This window comes from Meleagris gallopavo, chromosome 16 (genome assembly GCF_000146605.3).
Source record: "Meleagris gallopavo isolate NT-WF06-2002-E0010 breed Aviagen turkey brand Nicholas breeding stock chromosome 16, Turkey_5.1, whole genome shotgun sequence".
Classification (NCBI taxonomy): domain Eukaryota; kingdom Metazoa; phylum Chordata; class Aves; order Galliformes; family Phasianidae; genus Meleagris; species Meleagris gallopavo.
Window position 1 is genome coordinate 5,163,307 of NC_015026.2, and position 12,302 is coordinate 5,175,608.

At 49.3% G+C, this 12,302-nt stretch overlaps 1 protein-coding gene and 1 long non-coding RNA gene across 5 annotated transcripts; one reads left to right on the forward strand and one right to left on the reverse strand.

Moving 5' to 3' along the window:
* Positions 1-6,422: 6,422 nt before the first annotated feature.
* On the reverse strand, positions 6,423-12,299 carry CLEC19A (C-type lectin domain containing 19A; the record flags this gene model as incomplete). The annotated part of the gene is made up of 5 exons (XM_010719782.2): positions 6,423-6,677; positions 7,117-7,249; positions 8,334-8,427; positions 8,824-8,989; positions 12,224-12,299. Coding segments are annotated over 5 exons (549 nt in total), but the record flags the coding sequence as incomplete, so codon positions are not given.
* On the forward strand, positions 9,317-12,217 carry LOC104913386. Of its 4 annotated transcripts, none has more exons than XR_795349.3 (5): positions 9,317-11,084; positions 11,358-11,464; positions 11,547-11,759; positions 11,879-11,982; positions 12,085-12,217. It is a non-coding gene; the product is annotated as an uncharacterized LOC104913386 (long non-coding RNA). The 4 variants fall into 4 exon arrangements; XR_795350.3 differs by having other exon boundaries at positions 11,905-11,982; XR_795348.3 differs by having other exon boundaries at positions 11,547-11,982.
* Positions 12,300-12,302: the final 3 nt, after the last annotated feature.

Below are 12,302 nucleotides of genomic sequence, written 5' to 3' on the forward strand. Positions count from 1 at the left end.
ATGAAAAGAAAAACACTAAACATTAATAGTGTTTCCTCCCAGCCCCAAACCCCACTCCCACCCACAGCACCACTCCAGCTCACAGGGGTCGGGTGAGAACATCACTCAGATTTTCACTTAGCGGAAAACAAATTCTGATGATGACAAATTTTTACAAAGAACCTCTGAAAAGAGCCATGCCTGCTGACAGATAGGCTTTAGGAAAACCTGCAGTTCAGGTCTCCTCAGCAGACACTGCACTGCCACCACTGAGGAATCTGGGTGGAGAAGCACCAGGGACAAATCACGCTGTGACAGCATTACTGTGCATGCTGCCCAAGCAGCTCCTGTTGCTGGCACCACCTGCTCCAATGCACACAGGAGTTGCTGTCTGCCCACAGAGCAGCGGTGCAGCCCAGAGCTGGCTGCTGGCCCCGGCGTGAGCTCAGTAGCATTGCTAGGGGACGAGCAGCAACAAACATTACAGCAACCTGCATGGGAAACACGATCTGCAACGTGTCTCTTTCAAAAGGCAACCACGCTGTCTCACAGCCCTGCTTGTGCTGGCAGGCGCTTCATATTGCTCCTGGTGGTGTCGAGGATGCCTTGTCTGTGTTACAAAGAAAGCAAACAGAGTGGGTTTGAAATTATGTGCTCAAAATGAGCATAATAGAAAGAAAGGTCCCAAAAAGACCAAGGTGGATCTCCGGGATAAACACGGCTTTCCCAGGACCTGGCCTCCCAGGGAGGCAAAGAGCCCTGCAGGATGAAGTGCTATCCACTGTGGCAATTTACAGCCTTCGATAACAAGCAGGGGCCAGCAGCAGCTGAGGCTTAATAGCATCCATAGGATGGAGATGAGAAGAGGCAGTGTGTGCCCAGCGAGGGGCACAGCAACATCCATGGCTGCAGCCAGATTCCTGCCCAGAGGAACACAGACTCACCAGAGCCCTGCCGCTGCCCTCCATCCCATACTCCAACCTTCCGCCTCACCCAGAGATACACACACACAGAATTACCCCAACCCAGCCAGTCTGCTCGGTGCTCTTACATTGTACTGAGTACTGCACCTGTTTTCTAGAAGGCATACTTGGCAGAACACAAAGCAATTGTCCTTCAATTCAGCCAGCTCATCAGGCTAACGAGGTGACGTGACAGCATGATACATAAGCAGCCTGCAATTAGGTTTTTTGTAAATCTTAGAAAACAGGTCCCTTGAACTTCAAAATGATGTAATTGGACTCCTGATAGGAGAAATGTCCTTTAAAGATGCCTTAGAGATAATGAATACAAATATATACAGAGAGACACACTCATTCGGTTATGTGCTTCACCAGGTTTGCCAGAGATCAAATATCTGGGGTCCTCCCAGATGCAGGATGACAATAAAGGTTTTCCCTGAGCATCCTTCACACCCCAAAATTCCCTGTCCTCTTCCGCTTCCCTTTTGCAAGACAGACTGCCTGGGGAGGAATCCCCATGCCCTGCTTGTGAGAATTCCAACAAATTACTAATAAGGAGCAAGTGGTAAGCAGGTTGCATCACACACAAGCAATTTATCCTTCAAAAACAAGCAAACACAGATATCAAATTAGTTGTTCTGGGGCACAGCCGTCTGACATAGCCATTAATTGTGTAGGTTTCCTTACAGAGCAGAGACACGGCTGCTGCCGGAAAAATCAGACATATTCCCCAAATGGCGTATTAATAATGAGATCTTTCATAGGAGGATCCATGACTCATTGGAGAAGAAAAAAAAGGGTCATTCACTGCACTGAGCCATCTGAACAACACCGCAGCTTTTTGGGGGGTGGGGGGTGGAGGGGTCATTCAGTTCCAACCAGAAAATGGAGAAGGAGATGCAGGAGAGGATGGGCAGCTGGCTCTGCAGATGATAGGAGGCTGTGCTGGCATTTTAGAGTTAAAAACCTTGCTCTAAGAGACATTTGGTGCCCTGCATGGCTGGATGCTAAAAACAGCTAAAAGCAGCTCTAGAGTGCACATCTAAGGCCCAGAGCAAAAAGTAACATAGCAATCCCTATCAGCAAAGGTAAATACGAGGGTTGGGTGGGTTACATGCATAAGGACAGCCAGCTCCCTCAGATAGCTACAGCAGAGCCTTTGTAAGGAGTTAATGGGTATTGAAAGGGCAGAGTACAAAGCTGGTGTTTAAGATTTCATCATAACCATTAATCTTACTGCTACTAGAAATTGTAACCGCTTTCACAATCCCGACAAATCCAGGGCAATTTTCCATATTAGATGAACACCTTCATCATTCCCATTCAGCATTTACTTGGGCCTGTGCCTGTCTACGGCGCCTGGGAGATTAATGCAGACCACGACCCTTTTCTGAGGGTATTTGCCCTCACCCTGATGAATGAACCCACATTTCAGTGTTTCACCCCTCACTTCTACTGGTGCCTTCCCCTTCAGTGTGTGATGGGTGTAGTCAGAGGGAGGGGATGGAGGGGATGATGCTGACCACCCTCTGCTCAGATGGATGGAAGCAGTGGTTGTTTCCCTGGAGCCTCTCCAGCCCCCACCTCCTCTCTCCATCATACAAGGGACAGTCATCCCTCAGCCTGAGAGTACCCAAAGGGGGGGTGTTTTATTGCAGTCCTTTCCATGCATGAAAAACCCTCATCCTGCAAATGCTTCCCCTTCCCCTCCTTAGGAAGGTCTCCAGCAACTTGTGTTGTACATTACCCAGCTGGCTGTACAATACAACAAGCAGAGGTCAGGTGGGATGAGCAGAGCAAACACCCTGCCCATGGGCTGTGGTACCCATCTGCACAGGAGGGATGCAGTTACAGCACATCACAGCCAGCAGAGTTTCTGCCCGCTCTGAAGCAGCACTGTTCCACTTGCACACAGTGCTGACAGGTGTTGGTACCTCAGCACCCTGACAAGCAGCTCCACAAACACTGCAATCAACAAGAAGAAATAATTTTCAAGAAATACAAATGAGCAAATATCCAGTTGCCGTGGTAACCCAAGAGCCGGGCTGTCTGTTAACAGATGACAAAGCACAGCTCCGTTGAGCTGAAGCAGCAGGAGCACTGCAGTATGACCGTGTTGGAAGGCACCACTCAGACACTGCTGAGCAGCAGCCTTATTCCTGCACCCTGCCCAGCACAGCCTTCCCCAGGTTGGGAGACAAACAGGTGGCAGTAGCCTTGCCAAGCTGAGATCCCTTTCTCCACCACATCACCTGCATGCTGACACAGTGACCTCCAAGGCTGACCAGGTTTACCAGCAGGAACTCATTACTTTCTCATTAGATCTGCACTTCTGATGACTTGCAACCAGAGAGGGAAGTTTCAAGCCAAGCTGACAAGCCCCTGCCGTGCAAAAGCATTTAATAAAAGACCCAATCACCTTTCTCACATAGTTGTGCTGCACCAGAAGAGCTGCAAACCCACAGACTCTCCATCATGAAGCACTGAATGCTCATGCAATGTCTGGACCAAATACAGAGCTGACTCTGGGCAGGTGTCTTCCACAATCTCAAGGAGTCAGAATGTGATGGCAGTGGCAGTGAGTGATGTGGGCAGCATGAACCAAACACACTGAGCCAGCCCCTTGGTTCCCACTGCCCTCCCCATGGCACAGCACAGAAGTGTTTTGGTGGCCCAGAGATTGCAGATTGCCCAGGAAGCTTCCTCCCACACACAACAGAGAATCTCAGGAAATAAAAATAAAATAAAATAAAACCAGAATTAAACGACAAAGATTGAAGGTGGTCCCATGTCTCCTGTCTGCTGGGACTGAGTGGGGACAATAGCACCTATACAGACCAAGAAATGGGGCACAGGAGGGTAAAGGCATTTGTCACCAATAGATGATCATTTTTGTTCACTCCCAGATTATGTCATAAACTTACACTGAGTTCACACATTGCAAAGGAAGATACTGAGCTCCTGAAACACTTGGAGAGGTAAGAGGACTCTCCTGCATCTGTTGCTCTGGGGGTTCCCACGCTGCTGGCCTCATCACACAGCGACAGCTGAGGTGAGGAACTGGGGGCATGGACAAGGGCACAGGAAAACTAAAATAATGTTCAACATGAAGAGCTGCTGCTCCTTCAAGCTGGGCAAACACCAAGGGCATAGGCACATCTCATCATGTGACAAGCATCAACCCTGATGATCCAAGAGTTCATTCAGGAGCAGAACACTCTTTTTGTCCCATGAGCCCTGTGTGATTGCTGTGACACAGAAGGCAGCAGCAAAGGAAGAAGCACTGGGTGTTTGTTTTTGTTTTTTTTGTTTGTTTGTTTTTGAAAGTAAGTATCCTGGAGCCTGACGTGAAAGCAGCAGAGGTTTGCAAAACATCACCCCTATTAACTTCAGTTTGACTTTCTGGTCATGCAAGTTCACTTCTCTTTACCTGGAAATGAAGACGTTAATTGGAGCCGACAGCTTCCACAGGCTCACCCCATTAGCAGTATTTTTAGCCGTGGTAGGGCCCAACTCTTCAAATGCTTTCCCAAGGGAACTTTTCAAACCTTTTTTTGGAAATGTCTCAAGCCACTTGCGGGGAAAGGTGGGTGCATTGGCTCGAGGCGTGCCAGGTCCCATGGTGCTGAGCTCCCAGCTCCTGCAAACAGAATGAGCAGGAAGAAGCAGGGACGGGAGGCAGCCCCAGCACCAGGTGCTGCTTCAGTTCAGCATTTGCTGAACTCACTGGGACCAGGAACATCTTGCTTTTATAGCTGGTTTCTTTATGTACCATTGCTATCTGTATGCAATGCACTGTTTTATGACGGCAGGCATAAGCCTGGAAAAAACACATTCATTACCTCCTGTCCAACATGCAAAAACTATCCTAAAATAATTATTTTCATGCATAAAAGGAAGACTCTCAGAAAGGAAAGTGAGGAGAGAAGGTAATGCATGCATGCTGTGCACAGAAACTGGTCTTATTTCATTGCTGCAACTCAGAGCATCAGTGACCACTGCTCTTTCACTGCAAGTGCCCCCAGCATCCAAAGGATGCAAGTACCCCTCACAGGACAGTGTGAGGGCTGCCACCTCACTGCAGCCACTTGGCTTCCCAGCAGCACCATTTGTTCCAAAACCATCAATTCCATGGGTCAGGAATATCCACTAAAAGAAAAACAAACAAACAGAACAAATAACAACAACAAAAACACAATAATCCCCCCCCAAAAAACAACCAAACCACAGGTGCCCATGGGTGAGTCACAGCAGCAATAAGCAGATCACCACGCAATAGAAAAGGTTTGTAGTTCTTGAACAAAATAAATGGGTTTCGTCTTCTTGAATCTTGCAGGCTGCCCATCCATCTGCTTCATGTCTTGACCAGGGGCTTCTGCTGGGTGTGAGGTTCCGCACGCACCCACAACCAAAGAAATGAAGGCATCAGCAGCATGGACTCACCCTTCCAGGAGCTGGGCAATGGGGATGGAGAGGAGAGCATCTCCCAGGAAGACTGCTAGGATGCTCAGCATCCCTGTGCCATTGAGACAGCCAAACCAGCAGCAGAGCCCAGGTACTCTGGAGGTGGATCTGCTCTTTGGGTCCTGCAGCCTGGCTGTGCTGAAGAACCCTGGGCATTCACCTCCATAACAAAATGAATGGGGTGAACATCCTCTACCACACAGCATTTCGGCAGAAAACTAGTGAAATGTATACATATATAATTAAATATATTTTAAATGTGTACCTGGGGTGACAGTATTTCCTCATTTAAAGACTGGCTTCAACAGAGAGCCCCACTTACAACTACAGTTGTACCCCCACCAAGTTTTGCAGCTCCATTCCAAGAGAGAAAATGCATTTTAGCCAAAAGCAGAGGTAGCTGTTAGGGGTAAAGCTGTCTCAGCCCTGCTGACCTCATTGCACCCAATGCAATCACTCCGGAAAGTATGAGCTTTGACATGTGTCTCAGCTGGTGACATCAGGGGCAACAAAGCAATTTTATGTGGGAGTTTTTACTCATCTTTGCAAAGGATTTGTCTTGGTTTTGTGTCAAGAGGAGGAAAAGAACCCCATCCTGCCTGGAACAGCCTGCAAAGAAGGCCCTGTGTCTTAAAGCTGTTTCTTCAGGGATAATTGATCCTATCTAAAACCTATCCAAGGGGCCTGTGATGATAATTATGTTTTACATATTACTGACAAGCTTATAGGAAGCAATTAGGAAGAATTAATATTGCATTTGCTCTTTAAAGTCAGGAAGACCAATCCGCCTGCAGCTGATGGCACAGCCACAGCGTTTGGCACATGTGTGCACGCTATATGTGTAACTCACACTGGCTATCCCCTTACAGCACAGCACAGCTGCTCCGAGCTCTTCCCCCCTTACCCCAAGCCATCATCATGACCCCACAGTGCCCAGCAACAGCCCATTCCCTTTCTCCCAATTCTCCACCTGCAGCCACAACTTCTGCATTGATAAAATAACAGATTTCCTACAGATTTCCTGTGAGAGTTTATTTTAAACCCGACCCCAGGCTTAAATCTGGGTGGTCTCCATTGCTTTGCAACTCGCTTGTCAGCGGGCAGAGCTCCAAGGCCGAGGTGAAGAGCATGAGGCCTGCTCCGTCCCGCACTGCCCCGCTGAGGCAGCACGAAGTTGGGCACACAGTCAGGCTCAGTCCAGGGCCAGCGAGGGGATTTTGCAGACAAAGGGGAAGGTCCGGCCGCAGGCGTTGTCGTTCCAGGAGCGCAGCGCTGCCCCAAAAACAAGGCGTGAGGCAAAGCACCCAGCCCATGGATGCCTTTGGGCTTCTCACATAAGCAGGATCTTGCCGTGCTTTAGTGAGAGCCCATGGTGGCAATGGAAGCGAAAGCTGGCTGAGGGATGTGCTTAGCGGCAAGCTGTGCATGCAAAGGGAGATCACAACACCTTAACTTTGACTAAATTTAGTGATTCTCCAGTGATGCTCCCCCCCCTAGCTGCTGAGGATGGATGTAAGCAGAGGAAAAGCATGTGTGTGAGTGTGGTTATAGAGAAAACACCCCTGCTCTGTGAAGAAAAGCAGAAAATAAAGATTTAAAATGCAAATCGTCACCCTGCCAAGCAGCCACTTCAGAAAAGCACGAGCAGCAGCGGACAGAATTTATTTGCATGCAAATAGGACTCAGTGTGCCCTTGAACCGCGGTGCTTACCGCTGCTGGCCCGGTACCAGATCTGTACACAGTCCTCCTCCTCTGGGATGGAGTGGATGCCGTCATCGGGCTGGCTGCCATCCCAGTAGTTGTAGTCATAGGAGGTGCCGTCTGTCCACTCGAAGTGACCCTCCTGTGGGGCACAGGCAGGCAGAGGTGCAGCCACTGCGGAGCACTGCCCCTCAGACCCTGTCCCAAGGCAACCCATTGCCATATACCCAAATGGGGATGGATGCAAGACACTACAGGGACACATTGAGAACTGAGCAAGCAACTCACTGAGGTTTTATAGCTGAAAACCTACCCCAGGGAGATCTAGCAATCTGCACCACAAACTTATAGCATAGAACCACACAGGCACTGATGTTGGAAAAGTCTTCAACATCACCAAGTCCAACCATCAGCTTGACTTACCATGTCCTATCGCTAATCCATGCTCCTCAGTGCCACATCCACTCCACTCTTAAATACCTTCAGGGACTCCACCACCACTCTGGACACCCCATTCCAATGCTTCACCACCCTCTCCACGACAAAATTATTCCTGATTGGCAATCTAAATCTCTCCTGGCACAACCTAAGACCACAGACTGAGCAGCCCCCACTCCCTCAGCAACTCCTCATAACTTGTTTTCTTGTCCTCCCTGAGTTTCATTGTCTTCTCTGCTCATGCTCAAGCAATTCAATATCCCTCTTGTTGTACCTTGGTTTAACATCCCTCCATACTGCAATTCAAGCTACAGTAATAAATAATAAGGCTTATTTTGCATTTCATAAGTGCCCATAAAACATCAATGAAAGGCAGCTCCACAGGGCTGCAGCACTGCACAGGGGTTCTCTTGAAATCAATCTTGCAACTGAAGAGTGCAAAATTCTGTGTTCCCTCTCCTCCTTTTCTTCTTTTTGAGGAATTGCTGATGTGTGACTGTTCTGATTATCTCAATTTTTATATCATCTAGTAATATGGTGAAGAAATAACTCCAACAGGCCAGTTTTTTAAAAGCTACAGAGCATCATAAGAAAGTATTGAAACTTGGTGATTTTTGACATTGGAGAAATTTTCAATCTACAAAAAGGACAGCAATAGACATGGCTATTCTCTAAACCACAGAATAATTCTCCAGTTTCCAAGGAAAGAAGGAAGGAGGCTGCAAACACACCTACTTACTGCAACAACCAGGAAAACAGGAAAAGAAGCAGAAGCCAGGGCTGCTCACCTGCCGCAGGTCATTGAGCCCCGTCCAGATGTCAGTGGGGATGCCGGGCACGCGGCTGTTCACCAGGTCATACACGAAGACATTCTCTTCCCAGCTGGCAAAAGAGCAGTGCAGCAGTGAGAGGTTATCACTGGCAAGGGTCAGGAACATGCCATCACCATCCTTCCCAAAGCTGGACAAATGGCTCCTTGTCTATTAATTGTGGTGATCAGGTGCCAGGCCTTTGCAAAAGGTGTGTAGTGTAGAGGACAAGGAGGAGCAGAGCCCGTGTAATCACATCAGATTTCTACCCCAGTTCAGGTACAAGAAACACACCCTGCGGGAGATTCAGGGAGCACTACAGCATTATTTCTGCCAGCAAAGCAAAAACCATTTTCTTCCCCAGCTTTGCATGCTCAAGACAGCAGGCTGGCCTTGGTTTCTGCATGGAATTGGATGCAGTCCCCATGTCCCCGCTTTCCCAGAAGGAACAGGACAGTCGGGCTCTCACCTGTGAATGGAGGCCAGCTTTGCTGACCTGATGCCAATGGAGAACTCCGCACAGTAGAGGTCGGCCTCGGCCCAGGTTTTGTTGATGGGGAAGTAGCGGTAGCAGTGCCCTTCATACTCCGTCCAGAAAAGAGGGCAGGAGTAGGCATGCACAGGCTCCGGCAGGGCTGGGGGCAGAGCAGAGGACACACAGGAAATGTGGGAGAAGCAACCTCCACCCCTGCTCCTTGACAGCAAACCAAAGCCATACATGTGGAAAAAAAGCAGATTTGGCTGAAGCGATTCAAAATTTTGCACAAGCCCAAACAAATTTTGCAAAAAGCCATGAGTTTCCCTATTTTAGTGGCCACCTACAAGAATATTGAGACTTGCACTGCAAGACTGTTTGACGTAGTATCATGCATGGGGTGCTCCAAATGAAAACACTCACTGGTGCTACTGAAGACAATGAGATAAGGGCTCCTCTCGGCTCCATCAGACACCAGTAGGGCCGCTGTGCTGGGATGGGGCTGACACCACAGCTGCAGGGCTGTGGCCATGCACTGCTCTCTTGCTTATACCTCCTGGAAGGCCACAACTCCCTCTCAGCACACCTCCTGTCCTAGCCCAGTGGCAGCCATGCACACCAGCACGCCCTGTGTTGTGGGCCAGAAATAGCCCTGGGGAGGCCAAGGGGAGCAGTGCTGCTCTATCTGCCTCCCTGGGAGATAAGAGGGGCCCTGCAGAGCTCTTCAGCAGGCCAAGACAACTTCCTCAAGTGAGGCTACTGTGGGGGCACAAGAGGCATTTTTGGAGCCCTTATATAATATAAAATTTGCAACACATGAACGCATCCCTCTGCAGCCTCCTTTATGTGGAACAAAGGAGAAAGAGCACACACCACAAACACTAATACATGTGCACATCCCAAAATCACACAGCAAACAGGCTGAACCCCCATAGGCCTTGGGTTTTGAGCCTTGATGTGCCCCAGCTCCCTCAGCATCAGCTCCCCCCAGGGCCCTGTTGGAATGATTGAGGGGTCAGAAGCAGGGCTTAGGGCACAGCCCGGCCCTGGGAGAGGCAGATGCCACTGAGCTACCCAAGCAGGTAACAGGCTCAAGGCCGGAGAGGTCAAGGCACTGCTGAAGGGCCTCCGGTGTTGAAGAGCCTGGAGGGAACTGACTGTCACCATGGGTCAGTCAGTGGTGAGCAGAGCAGATCTCCACCAACAGCCACATGTGATGAGAGGGCAGTGAAGGCAATGTTGGTACGGCAAAAAAAGACGAGGAGCAGCTTCAGAGCAGTGCAGCCAAGACCCAGGCAGCTCAGCGGTGATGTGTGGCTCAGGATGGCATCCAGCTTGTCTTGCAATGGGAAAAGCACAGCCCTAAGAAAAGTGAGCCATTGTTGTTGCAGCCGTAGAGCAGAAGGACCAGGAATGCCACAAGCTGATGTGATTTCCTGCGGCGTCACACACAGTGAGGGCAAAGGACTGGATCCAGGGGAAAAGGCTGCAGCCCCCAGCTGTTTTACAGAGGTGCAAAAAGCCCTGGCAAACTCTTCACCTCCAGCAGCATGGTGGCAAAATTCACAGGGCAGAGACCAGCAACTCCCTCCCTTCCCGGATCACACTGGGGCCCTCAGCACTCCCTGCCCCGGAGGATCACTGCCCCCCTCTTGTCCAAAGCAGCCAAAACTGAGTGGAGATGCAGACAGCCCTCCTTTGTTATTCTGCGCTGCTTCCCATTAGGTAGCATTAATTTGATGAGCTTCAGCGAACCAGAGGTGCCAGAAGGAATTTAAGGTTAAATATACCAAAAAGGAAAAGAAGGGAGGTCAACATTTAATTAGCATCCTCTCTCTTGGGTCAGGATCAGAGGCTCTAGCGCTCTCTTTGGAGGAGGATTTCTGCTCTTACGTTTACAGGCAGCGACAACTGGGGGTCCTGCCATGGTCTGGGAACTTCAGGAGCTATTTTTAGCAGAAAAGCCATAAGAAATTTCATGCGTGAGTATATAAGCACACTCACAGCTCTATAGGAAAACCTCATAACCTAAGCTAGCAGCTGAAAACGATACTTAATGTAAACAGGAGTGGGGCATATTCTTACCAGGTCCTCAGATATAAAACCCCCAGAAAAACATCTTCCTAAGTAGCATCAGCTCCTGGGGGCCAGAGCAGCACCTGAAGCAAAGCTACCACCTGCAACACCAGCTTCCTGCCAGCCCCGTGGCACATCAGGCCTTTGTCCCCAAATTTCTGGCCTAAACTTGGCTGAAGGTAAGATCCACACCAGGTAGGTAACATCCAGAAAAGCTGGAAAGCAAAATTTAGGGTCAGAAAGAGAGCTTTGCGCTCCATACATTTGTTTAGAGTTCTATTTACTTATTGCTGAGACCCAGCTCAGAGCCATCAGGATCCCCATAATGGGACAAACCCTGTGTCACAGCCATGCAGAAGCTGGCACAGCTCTGGCAAAAAGCTTCACTTCCCAACGACAAACTGAGAAATCCCCAGGCAGTTTCCTGAAGCTTTTTTTTTTTTTTTAATCAGGATGCTACTGAAGAAGACACAACACTGACTGCATGAGTCTCTGCCTCAGCAGGGTGGAAGTTCCCTTGTGTCTGAGGGTTGGCAGCCACTGATGGACATGGAGATCAGTCAGTAACTGGGCAATGTTTTGCACACCCTGGAGTCATTTGTTTTTGTGTCGCTGTTTTTTTTTGTTTTGTTTTGTTTTAGGTACCAGACACAGATTTCCAAGTAAAACTTTAAAGAGCAGTTGAAGAGCATCAGAAAAGCAACATCCTCTCAGACAGAGAGCTCTGCTTTTTAAGACCCTATAATAAAACCAAGCTGTCCTTCCAGATTGGAATCTCATGTCACACAGGCTCAGAGATGTAAGGCTGCCGCAGCCAACAGCAACAGCCCCCTGCGGCTCTGCTACAGCCAGAGGTAACAGATAGCAGTTATCTTGCATTTTTGTACTTCTTAATTAGTGGAGGGAAAGCTGCCATTGATAAGGCATCTGGCAGGAAAAACAGCCAAGTATTGATCCCTTTCCTCAAGAGTAGCACTCAGCAGGTCCCTCTCTGCTCAGAGCCCTACAGACAAGCAGTGTGCTGCACTGAGCACAGGCACACCTCCATGCAGCCCCGTTAACAAGTTTGCAACACATGTAAGTGGCACAGAGCAGCTGCTGTCAACCCATGCTTCAGACTTACATACAGAAAAAAAAGCAGAGGAATGGGAGGAAGCACGTATTTATGTTATTTTTCAGGTTGCTCTGGACTTATCCTCCCAAAAGAAGTTGGCAAGTTTGAGAATTCTGGAGCAGAAGAAACTGACAAGTCCGCTGCTGCCCCTCCGAGAGGGCCCGACCTTGCTGCCCAAAACGGGGTAACCGCGTTCTCACTCACCTTGGCTGATCTTGATGTTGGTCTGGGGGAAGGCGCGGGCAGGCAGAAGCGCGGCAGCCAGCAACACGCACACAGCACG